Source organism: Loxodonta africana, chromosome 3 (assembly GCF_030014295.1).
Source record: "Loxodonta africana isolate mLoxAfr1 chromosome 3, mLoxAfr1.hap2, whole genome shotgun sequence".
NCBI lineage: Eukaryota > Metazoa > Chordata > Mammalia > Proboscidea > Elephantidae > Loxodonta > Loxodonta africana.
Window position 1 is genome coordinate 163,465,243 of NC_087344.1, and position 22,908 is coordinate 163,488,150.

At 37.7% G+C, this 22,908-nt stretch overlaps 1 protein-coding gene across 1 annotated transcript in view; it reads right to left on the reverse strand.

The window, feature by feature from the left end:
- The window catches only part of CAPZA1 (capping actin protein of muscle Z-line subunit alpha 1), a 47,973-nt gene that overhangs the window by 12,570 nt on the left and 12,495 nt on the right, over window positions 1-22,908 (reverse strand). The window contains exons 2-5 of the mRNA XM_010589579.3: window positions 12,597-12,660; window positions 10,398-10,449; window positions 4,277-4,340; window positions 476-682 (exon numbers count right to left, since the gene is read on the reverse strand). Coding sequence (XP_010587881.1) covers window positions 476-682; window positions 4,277-4,340; window positions 10,398-10,449; window positions 12,597-12,660 — 387 coding nt within the window. The remainder of the gene's footprint in view (window positions 1-475; window positions 683-4,276; window positions 4,341-10,397; window positions 10,450-12,596; window positions 12,661-22,908) is intronic.

Here is a 22,908-nt window from a genome sequence, read left to right on the forward strand (position 1 = left end):
TTTTTTAATTCAGTTCAAATACTTTTGACTATGCAATGAAAACATCTAAACTATGTAGAGGCAGCACCTTGTAAAAAGGTCTGTATCAAAAAGCCATAAATAAGGCCAATAGCTCTCTCAACAATCTTAGTTTGCCATTTTTTCCCCCATGTTTAAGCTATAGAACTTTAAAACCTTTTTTTCACAGGTGTAAGGCAATTTCAGATGAGCAAATCTGAAAACGTAAAGTAGAATACACTGAGATTTTTTTTTTTAATTTATGCATTTGGGTTTTTTTTTTTTGCACTGAGATTTTTAAAAAGAATTTTCTATATGAAAATTTCCTTTTTATATCCTTTTCAGAAATGATTTACAAAATAAAATGCGGAGGAGATCATAACTAAGAAGGAAGTGATGTTTGTCTGACCTAAGTCCCCAAAGGATACGGTAGGTATGAAAAACAAAACATTCTGTGATAATGAAACAGGTACTTAACAGTACAGAAGCCGTTGGAATAATGATCTTTCACATAAGCCCTTAGAGCACTGTCGCAAGATTCTCTCCAAGACTTCAGGCCTCCATCTATGTCCTCTGGTTGGGGGTCACTTGCTTCTTTCCGTAAGTGATCAAATTTAAAGGAAATTTTGTTTCTTGGATCTAAAAATCTGCTATTACCCAGGTCACCATGTTCTGTAATTAAGACCTTCCAAAGAATAATTACAAATATGAGTAACTCTGTAAAAAAAACAAAGTTTAGTGCTGCTTATCACATTTTGCAAAAACAAATAAAAATTCTGAGGAAGACGGTTAACTTTTCATTTTCTCAGATTACTCTTTCATACTGATTTATCAACCAAATCCTATTTTTATTCTTAGAGAAAATATTATATTTATGGATAAGTCAGCTTTAAACTGCAAAATTTTCCTCATCCTAACAATAACTTTCATTTCTTGGTTTCCTTTTAGCATATTTCTTATGTGTATGGTTTATACATAGCTGTAATAATTTGTATGTACACCTGCGCGTTCTACTTTTTTCACTTATCCTGTGAAAACTTTTCAGTCATACTTAGCATTTAAAATAGGTTAACACATTCACATGGTTCCCAACACCCGCCCCGCCACACAAAGTGAAGTATCTCTGTCTCATCCCATATCCTATCCACCAAATTCCTAATAAATCTTCCCTGCACCCACACAGGGTAACTGGTTTTATTCATTTAGAACAGAGGCTGACAACATACATACAGGTGCCACCTATTTTTGTAAATAGTTTTACTGGAACATAGCCCTGCTTATTCATTTTTGTATTGTTAATGGCTGTTTTCAGACTACAACATCAGGCAGAGTTGAGAGGCTGCGACAGAGATACAGCGTTCTACAAATCAGAAAATATTTACTATCTAGCTCTTTACAGAAAAAGTTTGCCAATCCCTGATTTAGGGTATTCTTTCAGCACTTTTTAAAAAATAATAGCAAATATAAATATGTATTCTAATTCTCTACCACTTTCTTTTACACATTAGCATACTATACTTTGTTTTTTAAACTTAATTAGCTAAAAAATATTTCCTATTAGTACTCAAGAGAACGTCTTTGTTCTTTATCATAGCTGTGTAATACTCCATTTTATGGATGTACAAAAATTTATTCAACTAGTCCCCTATTAATGAATGAGTGGATTGTTTCTAACCTTATGCTATTATGAACAATACTGCAATGAATGTTCTTGTATATTTATCTTCCTGCACAAGTACTAATTACATGTGTGGGAAAAATTTCCTGAAGTGGGACAGTTGGGTCAAAGGATAAATGCATTTGTAATTTTGACAGAGAATGACAAATTGCCTGCCATCCGTAGAAATTTTAACTGGCAGTTCTTTTCATCTTTTAAAAATAATTTTATTGTGGTAAAAAAAAAATATATATATAACAAAATTTGCCTTTTTTAAGAATATAATTCAGTGGCATTAATTACATTTACAATGCTGTGCAACTTCATTTCCTATTCTCTGAACAGTTCATATCTTTTGCCCATTTTTCTACCAGGTTTTTGGTCTTTTCCTTTATTTGTTAGGGAGATTAACCCTTGGCATGTGTTTTGAGTTCCACATATTTTTCCCTAATGTGCCATCTGTCCTTGGATGCATTTATCATTTTTAATAATTGCACATGATCCCACAATATTGACATATCATGGTATATGATTGTTGCTTTATAATATTTTTGTTTGCTAGCATTAGTCTTCTTCATTGTTCTTGATCAGAGTAATCCTTTCCAGCCTGTTACAATTTTCTTAAGAGTTATATGAAACCTATTTGAAAAACAAACTTTCTAATATCACTTGTATTTCTCATGCAGATAAGCTTTTCTATTATCATTTATATTTTTTACTCAGAATTGTTGTATTTAAAGCTACTTAACTTTTCATTTATTTCTCTGATTAAAGTGTGTATGTGTGTGAGTATATCTGAACTTTGTGGCAGACTAAACTGCTAGTTTAGTAAATATCCATTCTCTCCTCTTTTCTTACTAACTGAACCTCAAACTCTTTCAAGGATGCAATGCGACCAGCTAAAAAATTACACTTCCCAGCTACGGATAACGAAGTGATATGAGTTCTGGCAGTAACTTATCAGTGGAAGTTGTTTCTGGAACAGCTGGCAGCACGCCTTTTGCACCTTCTCCCTTTTCCTTTCTGGAACATGGATTCAACACTCAGAGGTGGAACAGCCATCTTGAGAGCATGACAATGAAAATCATACACTAAGTACTGCATAATAGAGAGCTAGAAACAAATTGGGTCTTCTGATGGTATCATGGAGCTGCTGTTAATGGCCCTAAATATTACCTCTATACACCTTATGTGGGAAAAATAAAATTTCTATTTAGTTAACCCATTGTAGGTTTCTTTTTTGTTCTGTTTTGTTATATGCAGTGAAGGCACCTACTTTAGTCACTCATATCTTTCCTTACGTATCATCCAGGTGATGCCCCCCCCCCCTTATTTTTTGAGTTTACTTCAAAGAATGTGATGATGCTTGGCTACATTTTTAAGCTGTTACTGGTATATTGGGAATGTTGACAAAGTTGGCCATTTCTTATATAATGCACCTGGACACAGATGTTATATTTTAATAATTCCTCTATTAAAGTATACTTAATAATTCCTGTATTAAAGTACACAGAAACTTCCATCAATATTTACCACTTATTTTCTAGATTTTTTTGCATTTTATATTTATAGTTAACCTATTTTCATCGAGAAAATTTAGATAAGCAAAAATATTAACCAACAAAAACAACAAAACAAATACCAGTAATTCTGTTACACCAATACGTACATTTTGGTGTATATTTTCCCATACTTTTTTTTTCCTATGCACATCTACATCCTTTGTTTCTTCAGTTCTGAAGACGCATATGTCACCCCATGATCTAACATTTCAGAAACTGAGATGTATCCTACGCTCGATGGCATCTTAGCACTGAGTTAGTTTGACTGGCATTGTTTTTTTCTTCTTTGCAGTACATAAAAGAATAGCACGTTTTCCACAGAATTTAAGATGTATTGATCTAATACTGTACCTGTTCATGTCAATATTTTAAGAATAAAATTGACATAATTCTATGTAGGTTGCTTTGTAATATTTTAGCTTAATATATTATAAACATCTTCTCAGATCAATAACTATCCACCTATATCAATTTTCAATGACTACAGTGTAGTTGGGTCTATAGATAATTCAGAGTACCAGACATCTAGATTTTTCCCAGTTTTTCAAAACTTTGCTTTGAATAATCTTTTTGCACATTTGTACAATGATTTCCGTGGGATAAATTCTGTGGACTTGCTGATTCAAAGGGGATTCAGACCTTCAAAAGGCATTGGTACATACTGTCATATGGCCTTTGAAGCATATGTTAATGTATTTGCAAATAACTACAGTAATAATTGGAACATTTGCTCCTGTTTTTCAATAGGAATTTCTCTGTTTCTCCATTAAATATAACGTCCCTTGTTATTCTTACCAAGGAGAATTGGGAACAGCAGTAAAACCTATAGACTCAATTTCTTTTATTTTCACTGTTCTTGTTGGGAGCAGTTCTCCTTTCTTGTCAAAGAAATTACCAGTATTATCAGAGAAGAAAAATTTCCTAATATATAGAATATTTACAGAAATTATAAAAACTAAGAAATGAATTTATTCAGCATCTGATCTTCAGATAATCTGCTTTGGTTTCTAGGATTTTTACTACCTGCCAGGTATAGCCTACCTAACAGGAAAATTATTACCTGATCTTCATATCCTTCTATCTTCACAGGTGTGAACTGATCCATGTTATACTGGGCAAATGCACTGTTTTTTAAAAAGTAAAAAAGAGAAAGGCAGTGAGAGGGAGAGAAAAGAATTGCGTACAAACACAAAAGGTAGTTCACAGACCAGTGAAAGAAAATGTGAAAACATGACCTGGTGCTTTCCCCGCCTCCTCCCTAGACATCTAGAATCAAAACGCCTTCCAGGTTTCTGAAGGAACTCCTCTCCACAGAGATCTCAGAAGTACCCTGAGCTTTGAAATTACCTTTTCTTCTCCATTCCTAAGCTCCAATAGAGCTCTCACTTAAACAATTTTTACGTTTTAAGCAACCAGATGATTGTGACTTGCCAACAGTTTTAATCATTTACACAGAATCTTTCAGTAATTCAAAAGAAACTTTCAAATGATACCCTATTTTGCAAATTTCTTCTTTATCCTGGGTTCTGTGAGGCAGGTCAAGGTGGGAGATACAATAATTAAATGTATTGGAAGGTATCTGATATGGGGAGAGGATGAGGTGAGAGTTGAGCAAGAGTCTAGTCTCAAAGTAGAGTTTAAGACACAGAGATCAAAAAAGGGAGGAGGGTATGAATAAATAATCAAAGTACATGTCTAATATTATTATTTGTTCCGTTCTTGATTTATGAAATTCTGCATTTTCAATGTTTCCCTAGTTCATGTTACAAAGTAAGCTAAAGCAAAAAATAAGGTAAAAGATACAGATGAAAATAAGCTGCAATATAAGAGAGTATAATACATTTGTATTCTTGGAAAATAAGTCTTCTGACAGAATTCACTTGCCAATGGAAGAGTTAAACATCTATCCAGCCCAATTTTAACCTGTTAAACACTGGCTAGATCACCATTTTTTTTCCGGCTTGGCAAAAGTGTAAATATATGGGAATTTTATTTCCATCATTTGTGTAGGTACCTTATTAATTGGTAATAATAAAACAAAACAGTAATAATGTTAGTTACATGCCAGGGCCCTGTTATAAGAATTATCATTTATCCTTCACAACAATTCCCTGAGGTAAGTACTATTATCCTTCCCATTTTTACAGCTGAGGAAACAGTAGCATAACCCAGTAACCCAGTGCTGTCAAGTCGATTCCGACTCATATCGACCCTATAGAACAGAGTAGAACTGCCCCACAGAGTTTCCAAGGAGCACCTGGTGGATTCGAACTGCCCACCCTTCGGTTAGCAGCCATAACACTTAACCATTACGCCACCAGGGTTTCCAAACAGTAGCACAGACATTACAAATACCCAGATGTATAATACAGGGCTTATATTATAAAATCCTTCTGTTTAATAAGAAGGCTGTATTATATGAAAGACTGCTAGTTTTCAGCAGAGCATTAGACTTTTTCTCAGACTTTTCATGAGAAACCAAAGTAACAAATGTTTCAATTTCTTCAAATATTTAAGACTAACCTTCAGTCTTCTCACTCTGTTAAAAGTTACTGTTTTTTTTTTTTTTTTAATGAACCATTCCTTAAAACACAGCATTCCCGTGTAGCAAATGAGTCCCAAACACACTGGCTTTCAGAAAGGAATGTAAATTCTATGTTTATAGAAAGTAGATTAAATCTATTATTATTATTATTATTTTTAACAAAAACTTGAGTAGGTAGTACATAAGTACTCCATTACAGGATATGTCCTAAGGCTATAGATGACAAACACCAACACCAAAATCTGTTTTACATTTATCCTCATCTCAAGTAAATGGCATGTCCATTCTACCAGCTGCTCGGGCCAAAAATTTGGGATGATCCTTCTCTTTCTATCATACTTCAAATCCAATCCATCAGTAAATCTTGTAGGCTCTACCTTGAGTGCATATTCTGAATCTGATCCCTTCTTCCCACCACCTCCACTGCTATCACACCGGTCCAAACCATTATCATCTATCCCTGTACTCATCTTACTCCAACCCTTGCTCCCTTACATAGCAGCCAAGAGAAACCAAAGGAACAAATATTTCAAAATGATTATTCTAAAATATGTCTCATCAAATCACTCTCTCAAAACACTCTATTTCTATCTCTGGGGAAAAAAAAAATCCAGTTTAACATGGCTAAAACATCCTACTTTTTCCAGAAGGGCTGGGAATTATCAGCAAATGGGTCTAGTGGTCCGAAACACATGTGGAAATCCAGGGAGGAGGGTAACTACTAGGTCCTTCAGGCCTCCTTCCTTCCATATAGAAGGTAATAAAGATGAGGATGATGATTACTGAAACTTAACATTTACTGAGTGCTTACTATGAAGACTATGGCCAGAGGATGGAAGAATCTCATTATAGAAAAAAAAACTGAAGAGAATGATTCCTCATCCCTATGGAAAATCAAATATTTGGGTCCAGGACAGTAGCTCTCCTTTAGCAAGAAGGTTCTCCAAGAACCCAAAGTCTGTAACAATCAGAATATTTATAAATACAAAGTATTACTGTCAGTGTAACTAAAGGCAATTGCAGCATCTGTACTGCGTGCTAATTTATAAACCAAACCAAACCCATTGCTGTGGACTCTTCGTGACCCTTATACAACAGAGTAGAACTGCCCCAGAGGGTCTCCAAGGCTGTAATCTTTACAGAAGCAGACTGCCACATCTTTCTCCCACAGAGCAACTGGTGGGTTTGAACCACTGACCGTTTGGTTAGCAGCCAAGCACTTAACCACTGTGCCACTAGGGCTCTTTGCTAATTTAGAGTCACTCTTAATTGGAAATGGGACAATAGGCTTAGGTTCCAATCACCCTTGGGTCTTGACATTTCCCTCCTCTCCAGAAGGACCTTACCAAGCAAGGACCTTATCTACTCTATAGATTCATTTCGGGTAGCTCCCAATGTGGCAGGCAGACTGAAGAACTTGCCTTGTGAGATAGTGAATTCCCTTAAGAAACATTCACTGGGGCTGAGGCCCGGCGACCACAGTCTCGGGGGACACCTAGGTGGATTGGCATAATATAGTTTATATTGAAAATGTTCTACATTCCCCTTTGGTAAGTAGCATCTGGGAGCTTAAAAGCTTGCCAATGGCCATCTGGGGTGTATCTATTGGTCCCACTCCACTTCAAGCAAAGGAGAATGAAAAAAAAAAAACAAAGACACAAGGAAAATACTAGCCCAAAGGACTAAAAGACCACTTGAACCAGAGACTCCACCAGCCTGAGACCAGAAGAACTAAATGGTGCTCAAAACCAAAAAAACCAAACCTGTTGCCATCGAGTCGATTCCGGCTCATAGCGACCCTGTAAGACAGAACAGAACTGCCCCACAGAGTTCCCAAGAGTTTCCAAGGAGCGCCTGGCGGATTCGAACTGCCGGCCTTTTGGTTAGCTGCCACAGCTCTTAACCACTACACCACCAAGGTTTCCAGATGGTGCTCGGCTACCACCCTAATAGGAAGCACACAGCTGAGAGCCCTGGACAGAGCAAGAGAATAACGTAGAATAGAATTCAAATTCATGTAAAAAGACCAGAACTAACAGTCTGACAGAGTCTGGAGGAACCCCCAAAACCATGGCCCCCAGATGCTCAGCTAATCCAGAACTGAAACCATTCCCAAGTCCACTTTTTAGACAAAGGTTACACTACACAGGCCTATAAAACAAACAATTAATACATGTGAGGAAAGCGCTTCTCGGTTCAATCAAATATACAAGACCAAGTGGGCATCTCCTGTCCAAAGGCAGGACAAGAAGGCAGGAAGGGACAGGAACTGGATGAAGAGACATAGAGAACTTGGGGTGGGAAGGGGGAGCGTGCTGTCACGTTGTGGGGATTGTAACCAATGTCACAGAACAATGTATGTACAATCATTTTAATGAGAAATTAACTTGAGCTATAAACTTCCACCTAAAGCACACACACACAAAAATATCTAAATAAATGAAACAAAATTCCCCCTCCCCAAAAAAGAGGCATTCAGATTGAATAACCATCTGTTGAGAGCATGTAGATGGGATTATCTCAATAGAAGGGCAGAGGGTGGAGAGTTTAACCAACAAACCATAAATGTCCTTTCCTATGGCAGTGTTACGTGCTGACAAGTCTGCCTCTGACTCATGGTAACCCATGCATAAGGAAACTAAGCACTGCCTGATCCTGTATCATCCCGATGATCGGTTATGGATAGGACTGTGTGATTCATAGTTTTCATTGGCCGATTTTCAGAAGTAGATCACCAGGCCTTTTTCCCCAGTCCATTTTACACTGGAAGTTCCACTGAAGCCTGTTCAGAATTACACCAACATGCAAGCCTCCACTGACAGGAGGGTGGCAGCTGCGTATGAGGTGGATTAGCTGGTGTCATGGATTGAATTGTGTCCCCCAAAAATACGTGTATCAATTTGGCTAGGCCATGATTCCCTGTATTGTGTGATTGTCTGACATTTTGTTGTCTGATGTAATTTTCCTATGTGTTTTAAATCCTACCTCTATGATGCTAATGAGGTGGGATAGGCGGCAGTTATGTCAATGACGCAGGACTCAATCTACAAGATTGGATTGTGTTTTGAGTCAATCTCTTTTGAGATATAAAAGAGAGAAGCGAGAAGAGAGACAGGGGGACCTCATACGACCAAGAAAGCACCGGGAGCAGAGCGCATCCTTTGGACTGGAGGCTCCTGTGCTGAGAAGTTCCCAGACCAAGGGAAGATTGATGACAAGGACATTCCTCCAGAGTCAAAAGAGAAAGCCTTCCCCTGGTGCTGATGCCCTAAATTTGGACTTGTAGCCTACTAGACTGTGAGAAAATAAATTTCTCTTTGTTAAAGCCATCCATTTGTGGTATTTCTGTTACAGCAGCACCAGATGACTAAAACAGCTGGTAACCAAACTCTAATCTCCTGCAGGGAAAACACGAATTCTACCCCACCACTGTGTCCTCTGTGGCACACAGAAAAGCCAGTCTTAGAGTGTATTTTTAGTGTGTGCCCAGCTTTCCTAAATTAATATATAATTAGGGCATTATTCCTGATGACAATTAGAGCAATGCTATGTGAGTTCTAGGCTTGCAGAATCTAGTCTCAATAAAACAAAAAAAAACCTCGTTGCTGTTGAGTCGATTCCGACTCATAGTGACCCTACAGGACAGAACACAACTGCCCCATAGGGTTTCCTAGAAGCACCTGGTGGATTTGAACTGCAGAACTTTTGGTTAGCAGTCACAGCCATAACCACTATGCCATCAGGGTTTCCAGTCTCATGAGTTCCAAAAGCAGCAAAAGATGATTGTTTCTGAGACAGCAGCTCTTGTAACAGTTTTCTATAGCTAAAATCTGAATCAATTATGTCATATGAAATGTCTTTGTGATAATTTTTGTTGCCCTGTATCAAGATGTCCTTGTCTCTTCTCTGTACTTCCCCTTCTTCCCAAACATTATTTAATTCTAGTTTCTTCTTTACAAAGGAACTCTGGGCCAGTTTGGTAGACAGTAACTAAAACAGAACTGTGTTGAAGAGTAGAAAGAAATACAATTGAGAGGGCAGAGATAACAGATAACAGGGAGCTTTGAAAGTCAGACAGTGTTTAGAGTTGAAGAAGCCAAAAAAAGGATCACCATAATGTTTTTCAGGGCAACGACACAATAAAAATAATATTTTAGAAAGATTAATTAGCCCGACAGTGATAAAGAATAACTGGGTAGAATAATCATGCTTTTATCCTACAGTTAATCCAATGACTAAGGTGCTTTATGAAAATACTCTTCTATGGCAATTTGAGACATATTAGCATTCCTCAACAGTGGCCTAATCTTTGTATAACTAAAAAAAAAAATATTTTTAATACAACATGAACTAAAAGAACTATAAAAGAAAGTATAACAGCTAACATTAAGCTCTTCTCACATAAGTGGGGAATACTTGGGCAGAAAAATAAATAAATAAGGTCATATATAATAAGCTTTGAGAAAGTCAAGTAGCATTTTGGGGAGAACATGTTTTCTCTAAGAAAAAAGGAACTAAAACTGCTAAAAACAACTGTTTAAAGTATTTTAAATCTATTCCCAAAGTACTAGTTTAGTGTCAACATAGTTCATCACACATTACAATAAGATATGAGTGAATTTAAACAGGTACTTACTGTGCTGCCCCTTCCCTGAGGAGATTGTCATTATTAAGTAGTAGTCGGACATCTGAGGAGGAAAAAGGATATTAAAAGATGTTAAAAGGTTTAGAAGAGGACAAATTTAAGAAATTTTAGCAGACTGCTAGATTGGATTTTTTTTAAATCAGGCTTTTCAAGATTAGTCTTTGAATATACTGTATGTATAGAAATTCTAAAAATGCAAATGGATACTTACTTGCGTATAATTATGTTAAAACAATAAATTCTCAAGAAATTTCACAGCAAAAGAAAAAGTTTACAGAATGTTAGGGCTGTTAATTTTGTAACTAAAATAAAATTAGCACAGATTAAGAATTGCAAGCTTTTCTACAAATCAGATGAAGAAAGTTTCAAGGATTGCTGAACAATTTTTCTGTGGAGAATCTAATGTAGGGGTCTACAAGTTTTTCAAAAAACTGTGTGTAATGAGTCCAATCACCCTTCTTTTGGAAGAAATGGGTCTTTGTTACTGAGAAACTGAGAAGCATTAACTCCAAGAGTGAAAGCTAATTATAAGCCAAAGGCCACTGACTCTCTAGAAGGGTCTGGCAATGACAAACGTCTAATATGCCAATAAAACCCAGACCTCATTCCACAAGTAGCCTGCCAATTCCTAATCTAATGCTTTGGTATTAATTATCCTTATGATTACTCTGACAACAACTCTTAATTCAGTTGTCAGAAAGAAAATGAGACTTCTAACTACAAAGGAAGTTAATTCCGTTAAATCAAGAATTAACCTGAGCTAACCAGCTGAAGAAAGTTTAAGTTTAAGTAGAATTTTCTAAGAACAGTTGTTGAAAATGTATGTTCAGTGAAGTGGAAGAAAGACTAAGGAAAGAAATACTGCATTTGTTTCTCTTGCTATTAGTTCTCATAATCCACAAGCAATTCCATAAAGAATGCTTTGATTTACTTTTATTGTACCATCCAACTTACTCCTTGTAGATGTTCAAATGTTTCTCTTAGTTACTGCATCATTAATTTTACCAGTGGAGAAAACTGACTGTTCTACATGTATAGGACACGAGGCCAGGTACAGATAAATATCAGGTAGTTCCCGACGAGTAGCTAACCTTCTACATAATATGAGAATTTCAAAATAAATGTTTGACTCCACAACAGTGGGTGGAACTGAACCAAGATGCAAAAAGATTATGATTTTTACTTAAGGTAATGATTTTTAATTAAGGGGAACTTTAGGGTCACTATGAGTTGGAATTGACTTGACAGCAACAGGTTTGGGTTTTTTTTTTTTTGGTAAGATGAATTAATTTGATGACTTAAAATGGGGCTATAATGATTTACCTCATTACTAAGTTCAAGATGCCCCATCCACATTTTTCAGCCTGTAAATCATAGTGAGACAGTGAATAGTGAATAGTATGGAAGATGCATTGGAGTAATGATTCTCAAACTGGCTGTGATTCAGAATCACCTGGGAGAACTTGATAAGATATTGATTACCTAGGTCCACTCCAGATTTAACTAACAGAGCCTTGCTGGGATGATAGCATTGGAATCTGTACATTTAACAAGCTTCCCAGATCATTATGATGCAGTCAGTTTAGCCCCAATGACCCTAAAACCAGTTTATGCCCAGATGATGTGGACTTGTAGATTGCTAGGACTTTCTCCTAATGCACCTCTGGGTGGACTTGACCCTCTAACCTTATAGTTAGCAGCTGAGCCCATTAACCGTCTGCATCACCCAGGGACTCCGCAACGGCCCTAGAGGGTGATTTATACAAAGGCACATTCTAAGTGAAAATACTGAAGAAATTTAAGCTATGATTTATAATGACTAGTACAGAATTTTTTTTCTATGAAAACAAGGTAATATTGTTACACTGAAATGTTTTTACATTTATTGATATTCAACAACCGTACATTTTCATATTTTAATGGTATTAAACTACTCTAAATATTTTCTCATTTAAGATAGGTATCCTAATTCATGGGTTAAGAGCATGCTTTTGAGTCGGACCTAGTTTGAATCCTTGCTCTGATACTCACTAGCTGTGTGACACCTTGGAAAAGTTATTTTAACCTCTCTGAATCTTGATTTCCTCAGCTATAGCTATCATTTCCGTTGTAAGGATTAGGAGATGGCAAGCACTGAATAAATGACGATGATTAAAGAGGGCTTCAAATAAAATGCTAATATTTACTCACCATTAAACACTTCATTAAATTCTCCTGGAGGTGCATGAGTGATGAATTTAGCAGCTATGCGTACCTACAGGAAAATAAAATTCACAATATGAGAATTATAAAGATTAACATATAAAAAGAGTAGGGATTAACAGATTATAAAGTGTTTATCACATTCCTAGAGATAAAATTTCCTATTTAAACTGTTCAAAATCCTGGTGGCATAGTGGTTAAGTGCTATGGCTGTTAACCAAAAGGTCAGCAGTTTGAATCCACCAGGTGCTCTCTGGAAACTCTATGGGGCAGTTCTACTCTGTTGTACAGGGTAGCTGAGAGTCAGAATCGACTCGACAGCAATGAGTTTGGTTTTTAGTTTTTTATTTAAACTGTTACTGTTTTTAGGAGCTCTCAGATTTTCTCTTCACAAAACAACCCAAAGCAGTTATTATCAACATAGGTTTATTCTGATTTTGGAATATATGTGCTGTTTTGTTAAGTTTGAATTTTTCTTTAAAAAGTTGATGAGTTTTGATCACAACATACTACTGCATACACAAAAAGCTATGACCCTATCCTACTTATGAATACTGAAGTAAACTCCTAAATAAAATATTAGCAAATTAAGAAGTATACCAGTATCAAATTGTGCTTACCCTAATGCAAGGATGGTTCAATACTAATAAATTATTATAATTTACAAATTAAGAGAAAAATTAGAGGAACAAAGTCATTTGATCATCTCAACTGATACTGGAAAAAAAATGATAAAATTCAATACCCACCGCAATATAACAAAGCCACTAGTTTTTCGTAGGAATAGTTAGTAAGAAATGAACTTCTTTAACTTGATAAAGGGTATCTACCAGACTTCTACAGCAAATCTAAATGTTATGGATTGAACTGTGCCCCCCCCAAATGTGTTATAAATCCTAACACCTATATTTGTGGTTGGAGCCCTGGTTGTGCAGTAGGTAAGTAATACAGCTGCTAACCAAAGGTGGGCAGTTCAAATCCACCAGCTGCTCCTTAGAAACCCTATGAAACAGATCTACTCTGTCCTATAGGGTTGTTCTGAGTCGCAACCAACTTGATAGCAATGGGTTTAATTTGTAATACTTGTACTTATAATCGCATTTGTTATGTAAATGAGGCAGTATTAGCATAGGGTGTGCCTTAATCAATCTCTCTCTCATTTTTTAAGGGCATCTGTTTTAGGGCTATAATCTCGGGGGTCCCTCTGGTCTCTATCAGACCAGTAAGTCTGGTCTTTTTCATGAATTTGGATTTTGTTCTACATTTTTCTCTAACTGGGACCTTCTACTGAGTTCCTGGTCAGAGTGGTCTGTAGTGGTAGCTGGCACCATCTAGCTCTTCTGATCTCAGTCTGCTGGAGGCTGTGGTTCATGAGGGCCATTAGTCTTTTGAACTAATTGCTTTCTGAGTCATTGGTTTTCTTCACTCTCCTTTGCTCCAGACAGGAAGAGATCAATAGTTGTATCTTAGATGGCCACTAGCAAGCTTTTTAGACCCTAGATGCTAATCACCACAGTAGGATGCAGAACATTATCATTATGAACTATGTTATACCAGTTGACCTAGATGTCCCCTCAAGACCATGGTCCTTAGCCCTCATTCCCAGTACTTCAGTCCCATGAGGTGGTTGGTTATATCTAAGAAGCTGACTTCATTTCCTTCAAGCAACTTTAAGTCTTTGATGACACATCAAATTGAAGTTACCCTCAAAGTCAAACCTTTTAAACAGAAACAAACAAAAAAAAATTTCAAGAGTCTTTGAAAATAAAGGCGGGACTGAGAAGAGAATCAGAAGACAGAAATACCTTACAACTTTAGCATCCCTAGGTTTACAATGAAGCCCTGGTGGCATGGTGGTTAAGTGCTCAATTGCTGACAAAAAGTCCTTGGTTCAAAACCACCAGCCAGCTCCACAGGAGAAAGATGTGACAGCTTGCTTCCATAAAGATTACAGCCTAGGAAACCCTATGGGGCAGTTCTACTCCGTCCTATAGGGTCGGTAAGAGTCAGAATCAGCTTGGTGGCAACAGGTTTTTTTTTTTTTAGGTTTATACTAAAGATCTTACTGTGACTTAACTCTCGTTCTAAAACGAATAAAAGGAAAACTATTCCATGACCAAACGTATCTTTTAAGACAAGAAAGGCCTATGGGTGTAGCAATACGCGTTCTAACTACTGGCTATGTTTGTCCACTAACTTAGCTTTGGCATCTGAAAATGTTATTAGTATTTTTGGCCCTAGTTTCCTCACTAAATTCTAACTCCTCAAAGAGTTAGATCTGCAAAATTTCTTTTCAGCTATAAAACCCTATATGACTTGGAAGACCAAACATGGTATGCTGTCTATCTGAAAGCAGGCTCAGGAATCCACACCACCACAAGTACCTTAGATTATTCTTATGCACATCAAGTTTGAAAGCCTGCCCCAGGAGGGTGGACACAGACAATACATTATTTTCCTAGGAACTACTCCATACAGGCTCTCATTTTAACTGAACAATAACAATAAAAACAGAGGTTTTAATTAGAAAGTAAGAAATGCTGCTCAACTCAGGGAAACTATACTGCACGGGACTGACAGCTCCAATAGAGATTTCCAACCACGTGTATTTTTCTTGGCAAGTATACTTCACCATAATTCTGCGCTTACTGTTCGTATAAGTCACATATTAAAAAAATTAGTAAACCAATTTTGAATATTAAACCTAGTTTTCTGAGTTTATTTGTAGCAGATCTGCTGAGTGGGCTATGGTCTATTACATTTTCTGTCAAAGTATTTTTCCCATAATCCTTACAGAATTGTGAAACACCCCTCAGTCAAGTAAATTTAAGTGTGTGCAATTAAAAAAACACATATAAATTCATACACTACCGAAAACATCTTCCCTGAAAGGAATAAAACCAGTCATATTTTACATACTACTTATGCAATATAATGTCTGAATGAATAACAGTAAAAGTTACCAAACTGAAAAGTTCAAGAGACTAATATTTCTGAATTTACAAAATTTTGAAAAGTTACAAAATCTAGTGATTTTAGTGTAACTGAAAAAACAGCCATTTGGATAAAGGATGAAATGATACTGCATATAAAAAAGTAATTGCTCATCTATTCAGCAAATATTTACTGAGTACCAGAAGTATCACTAAGTAAATATTGAAGACCGAATGAATACGCCACTGTCACTGTCCTAAAGTACCTACCACCTAGATAGCAATGTAGCAAAACCAAACCAAACTTATTGCCATGGAGTTGATTTCGACTCATAGCAACCCTACAGGACACAGTAGAACTGCCCCGTAGGGTTTCCAAAGAGCAGCTGGTGGATTCGAATTGCCTACCTTTTGGTTAAGAGTAACATAGCAAGCAGGTATTAAGTGGCAAAGTGGGGCACAAAGGAAGGCAGAATCCACTCCACCAGTGTATATGGGGGAAACCCTGGTGGCGTAGTGGTTAAATGCTACAGCTGCCAACCAAGAGGTCAGTAGTTCAAATCCACCAGGTGCTCCTTGGAAGCTCTACAGGGCAGTTCTACTCTGCCGTATAGGGTCACTATGAGTCGGGATCGACTCGACAGCAGCAGGTTTGGTTTTTTTTTTTGGTATGTACATGGGGTAGGGGGTCATCAAAAGCAGTGATGTTTGAGCTGGATTGGGGAATGAGTAGATAAAATGAGAAAAGACATTACAGGCAGACGGAATACATACAAACCAAAGCAACATATCACAACAACCTGAATGCAGATATTAAAAAGTGTGCAAAAGCATAAAACAATGGTACTCTTCCCCTTAATTTTTTTTTTGAAAATAGATTTTTTAAAACAAAATACCTATCATGTATGTTAACATATAATAGATTTATTATCATTATTTCTAAATGAATTAATGTTTTTTAAAATCTCTTGGTTTATATATCCGGTATTTAATATCCAGAATATATAAAGAACTTCTACAACTCAACAATAAAAAAACAACCTACTTAAAAAATGGGCAAAGAACTTGAGTAACAGTTCTCCAAAGATATACAAATGGTCAATAAGCACATCAAAAGATGCAAACCATCATTAGTCATCAGAGGAGTGAGAATCAAAACCACAATGATACACTACTTCACTTTTACTAGGATGGTGGTGCAGTGTGGGGTTTAAAATTTACCCAAAGAATTTGATTTTTGTCCTTGGTTTCTGAAAGATAACCTCTAGAACCTTGGAATTTCCCCAGTGACTGATGTAACTTCATTATCTAAGAAGGGTCCAGACATGAGGGTTTATGCTAATGAGGTGACTTTTAGGAAGGGGCTGGGCAGGCCAGAAAGACATGATATCAGCCTCAGGGGAGGAGGGCTGGAGATTGAGTTCAACTACATGGCAATGATTCAATCCATCATGTCTTCATAAAGGAATCCCAACATAAAACCTGTGGACACTGGATCTCTATGAGCTTCCTGGTTGGTGAAAAACATTAGTGCTTGGGAGGGTGACATGTCCTTTTTTGAGGCATGGAAGCTTCACATTGCGGATCCTCCTGGCCCTCATCCTATGAGTTTCTTCATTTGTAACCTTTTACTGTTAATTCTAAGTATAAAGCTTTTGTGAGTTCGTTCTAGTGAATTATCAAACCTGAGTACTGGAGTGCCCCCTTAGGATACATTCTAAGACCTCCCGTGGATGCCTGAAACCACAGATAGTACTGAACCCTACATATACTATGATTTACCCTATACATACATACTTATAATAAAGCTTAATTTATAAATTAGACACAGTAAGAGATTAACCACAATAACTAATAATAAAATAGAACAATTATACCAATATACTGTAACAAAAGTAATGTGAATGACAGAGCGAGACAGTGCGAGATTTTATCATGCTACGTACTCATTTTTGAACCGCGGCTGACCGTGGGTAAATGAAACCACTGAAAGCAAAACCATGGATAAGGGGGGCTACTTAGTGGGAGCCAGCAGACTAGAAGTGAGGGGAGCCCTGGGGACCTCTGAACATCCTAATGTGGTGGTGAGAAACCTTGAATTTATAGCCAGGTCAGTGAGAAGTGAAGGAGGTTTGGGAACCCCCAAACTTGTGACTGGCGTCTGTCTTCAGCAGACTTGGCAGTCTAGAGGACTGTGTTCTTTGTGAGGCCTGACCTAGATCTGGTTGCTAGAGTCAGAAAAACAAGTACACCCACTCCTCGCGTATGGACATGGTTAGGTTCCAAAGACCAGGTCATTATGGGAAAATTGGCATAATGCAAAAGTGGAGAAATTTTTTTTTTCCAGACCACCCATTTATCCTATTTTTATGTAGAAAATATGATCATAGAAATAATAACAGTTAAGATCTACTGATGTGCTGATTACTGTGACACGAAATCCAGTTATATATTATTCCTCTGCAGAGGAGGAGGCCTGGAGGAGACGAAGCTGGATAAAGCTGAGGTATGTGACCAGAGGGCCCAAAGCTTAGCCACTTCACCTTACTCCTGTGCTGGGTCAGAGCCTCCAGGGCTCCACTTCCACCCCTACAAGCCCTGTGTTCACTGATCCAGAAGCCTGCTCTGCCCTCCAAGCCTGGTGAGTCACTGAGACTTGGCGGGGGGGGGGGGGGTGGGGTGGGTGGGGGGGGTGGGGTCCTCCTCTACCCCAGCCCCACCAAGGTTGAGGCCTCAGGCCCCCTTCGGCTCACTCTGGGGTGTCATTAAATTTACATGCATTTCTTCCAACCACCCTCTCTGATGCCTTTCTTTTCTCCCTTCCCACTCCACAGAAATTTTGAGCTGCAGGGTCAGAGGCCAAATAGGAGCTGGGAACCCAGAATAGGCGCCTGCTGGCTCTGGGCTACCTGTGTGTCCATGGAGGCCACGGCCATGAAAGAGGCCAGCCCTGTATGGCAGCTGGACATGGCGCTCCCACCAGCAGGAGAGTGTGGAAGGTGCGGAGCAGCACAGCCCAGCTTCCTGAAGGCCACTCGGAGACACTCCTCGAGGGAGGGAACTCTCCACAGCCATTGCCATCATGCCCGCTGCCTCGATAATATGCACAATAGTCCAACAGTAGATTTTTTACTGTTGTCGTAAATGTAAAATGTCCAGTAAGTGATAAGTGAGGAGTAGATGTATTGCATTCGCAGTTGGTGTCAGAGCAGAATTGAATAGAAATGATCCAACTTAGCCCGGACGTGGAGAAATTGGAACCGTCATGCACTGCTGGTGGGAATGTAAAATCATGCAGGAATACAATCTAGCAATTCCTCAAAAAGTTAAACACAGAATTACCATATGACTCACCAATTCCCTTCTAAGGTATATACCCAAAAGAATTGAAAGCAGGGACTCAAAGATGTACCTATACACCAGTGTTCACTGCAACATTCTTTACAATAGCCAAAAGGTGGAAACAGCCTACGTGTCCATCAGTGTGGTACAGACACACAGTGGAATATTATTTAGTCATAAAAAGAAATGAAGTTCTGACACGTGCTATGACACAGATAAACTTTGGAAACATGTGAAGTGAAATAAGTCAGACACAAAAGAACAAACATTGTATGATCCCACTTACATAAAACATCTAGAACAGCAAATGCATAGAGACCCAAGTTTATTAGCAGTCATCGGGGGCTTAGGATGGGAAAATGGGAAGTTATTGCTCAAGGGGTACTGAGTTTCTATTTAGGGTGATAAAACACTTTTGGAAATAGTGATAACAGCTGTACAATATGGTGAATATAACTAATGTCACTGAATTGAACAATTAAAATGGTTAATTTTTCTCATGTTTTAGTATAATAAAATTATTTTTAAAAAACTTCCTTTTATTATCTCATACAATAGATTTAAGCCATAATACAAAAACCCATTTTTTAATAAATGAGTCCTAAAATAAAAAAAAGTTTGATCTGTTGACATAGGTAGTTTATTTATGATATGCTGTTTAGTAAAAAGGGTTTACAAAATAATGTATTCTGGTTTTATTATAATTATACAGGATATGTTTACAAATATATACAGCCACTAAATTTTAACTGGGACTATCTTTAGTGGTGGTATTACAAGAGATATTTTTCTTCCTTTTTGGGGGGAGAGCTTAGCTCTCTGTTCTAAAGGTTGTATAAGAAATATAAATTACTTGTATCATAAATTATTGTTGTTGCTAGGTGCTGTCGAGTTGTTTTTGACTCGTAGGGAGCTCATGTGACAGAGCAGAACTAATCCACAGGGCTTTCTTTTTTTTTTTTATTAATTGTACTTCAGATGAAGGCTTACAGAACAAACTAGCTTCTCATTAAATAGTCGGTAAGCATATTGTTTTACGACATTGGTTAATAACTCCATGACATGCCAACACTCTCCCTTCTTGACCTTGGGTTCCCTATTACCAGCTTTCCTGTCCCCTCTTGCCTTCTAGTCAGTCCTTGCCCCCGGGCTGGTATGCCCCTTTAGTCTGGTTTTGTTTCACGGGACTGTTTAATCTTAGAATGAAGAGTGAACCTCAGGAGTGACTTCATTACTGAGCTACAATGGTGTCCGGAGGCCATACTCTCAGGGTTTCTCCAGTCTCTGTCAGGCCAGTAAGTCTGGTCTTTTTTTGGGCGTTAGAATTTTGTTCTGCATTTTTCTCCAGCTCTGTCTGGGATCCTCTATTGTGAGCCTCCAAAGGGTTTTCTTGGCTGTAATCTTTACAGAAGCAGATTGTAAGGTCTTTCTCCAGCCGAGCACTTAACCATTTGTGCCACCAGGGCTCCTTTGTATGGTAAAACAGAAGTTTAAATTTTTTAAAAATCAGAAAAGGAGCATGCGAACATCCCTCATCTATTAAATTAAAAACTTAAAAAATAGAAGGGGACATAAACAAAGATAAAGACTACTGAGTGACATCAAAATTGAAAGATCCAGGTCAAGGAAGCCAAAGGAAGAAACACAGTGAAGACAATAAAACCCTATGGCAATAAGGAGGGCCTTTTAAAGTTATATTTGGCATATACTCCTTGACCAGGAGGAGCTTTGCCTTATTTACCTCACATCATGCTAAAAAATATAGGTTGATTAGCTTGGCTAACTAAGGGGGAATAATATTGAAAGAAGGGGCAGGGTAAACTAAAAGCTCACTTCCATTTTCTAAAAAAACAACAACAAAGAACAAAAGTCAGAGAGGGATGGACATCAAGTAGTAGTATTTGAATTTAAGCTCGAGTGCTGCAACAAGCTGATTCCAGCATATCTAAGAATATCACGGACAACAGGAGAAATGTCCAACTAGAGATCCCAAAACATCTCCCGGATTTTAAACGAAAGTGGGTACATTTGAAGACATATGCAATGGCAAAGGTAAAATTCGAAATGAGTGTTTAGAAAAGAACATTAGATGCTAACACAGGCTCCTAAAATGGATTCATAGCAAATAACCCCCATCTTATTTTCTGAAAGTGTTACTGAAACAGTGGATTAGTTGGTTTTGGATAAACATTTGATAATCTGTGAAGACAATTTACATGTTAAGTTGATTTGTCACTATTTGAGCAATAATACTATAAAATTCTGCCACCCACTTATCAGTTTGTCTTATATGGTAGCGTGTGCGTTGCTATGATGCTAGAAGCATTTCAAATACCAGCAGAGTAGACAGGTTTCAGCGGAACTTCCAGACTAAGACATAATAGGAAGAAAAGCCTGGTGACCTACTTCAAAAAATTAGCCAATGAAAATCCTGTGGATCAAAGAACATTGTCTAAGGCTTTGACTCACTTATTTTGGATGCATCATCAAGAGAGACCAATTGCTAGAGAAAGACATCCAGTTTGGTAAAGTGGAAGGCCAGTGAAGGCAAAGAAAACCCTCAGTGAAACGGACTGACACAATGGCCACAACAATGGACTAAAACATACCAACAATCACGACTGAAGATGTTAAGACTAGGCAACATTTTGTTGTTATACATGGGGTTGTCTCAGTCACAGCTGACTCAATGGCAAGTTATCAACCATAAAAAATCACCTTGCAGTAGTAGAAATCATGATACATTTATACACTCACTATAAAACATAAAGTTTGCTCTATCATCTACAAGGCCCTTCACAATCTGGTTCTCCCTCTCCTAGCCCTATCTTCTACCACTTTGGTCTTAAATCTTAAGTGAATGATTTATTTTATAAAGATCAGCACAAAACTGGTTATTAGGAGGCAGAGATTAAAGATACTCCAAACGTTCAACTTTTCCAAATTGCTGTACCGCTCCATTATCTCTAACACTGTCTTAGTCATCTAGTGTTGCTGTCACAGAAATACCACAAGTGGATGGCTTTAACAACAAAAAAAAAAGTTTATTTTTTCCCAGTCTGGTAGGCAATTATCCTCTCACAGGCTAGTAGGCTGCCATTGTTAGGTGCCGTCGAGTCAGTTCCGACTCACAGCGACTCCATGCACAACAGAAAGAAATGCTGCCTAGTCCTGCGCCATCCTTAAAATCATTGTTATGCTTGAGCCATTCTTGCAGCTACTGTGTCAATCCATCTCACCGAGGGTATTCCTCTTTCCTGCTGACCGGGTACTTTACCAAACATGTTGTCCTCCTGACAACACGTCCAAAGTATGTAAGATGCAGTCTCGCTATCCTTGCTTCTAAGGAGCATTCTGGGTTTACTTCTTCTAAGACAGATTTGTTCGTTCTTCTAGCAGTCCATGGTATATTCAATATTCTTCTCCAACACCACAATTCAAAGGCATCAATTCTTCTCTGGTCTTCCTTATTCACTGTTCAGCTTTCACATGATATGATGCAACTGAAAATACCATGGCTTGGGTCAGGCACACCTTAGTCTTCAAGGTGACATCTTTGCTCTTCAACACTTTAAAGAGGTCCTTTGCAGCAGATTTGTCCAATGCAATGCATCTCTTGATTTTCTGACTGCTGCTTCCATGCATGTTGATTGTGGACACAAGTAAAGCGAAATCCCTGACAACTTCAGTCTTTTCTCCATTTATCATGATGTGAGAATTTTTGTTTTCTTTATGTTGAGGTGCAATCCATACTGAAGGCTGTGGTCCTTGATCTGCATTAGTAAGTGCTTCAAGTCCTCTTCACTTTCAGCAAGCAAGATTGTGTCATCTGCATAACACAGGCTGTTAATGACTCTTCCTCTAATACTGATGCCCTGTTCTTCTTCATATAGTCCAGTTTCTCAGATTATTTGCTCAACATACAGATTGAATAGATATGGTGAAAGGGTACAATCCTGACGTACACCTTTCCTGACTTTAAACCATGTAGTATCCCCTTGATCTGTCCAAACAAATGCCTCTTG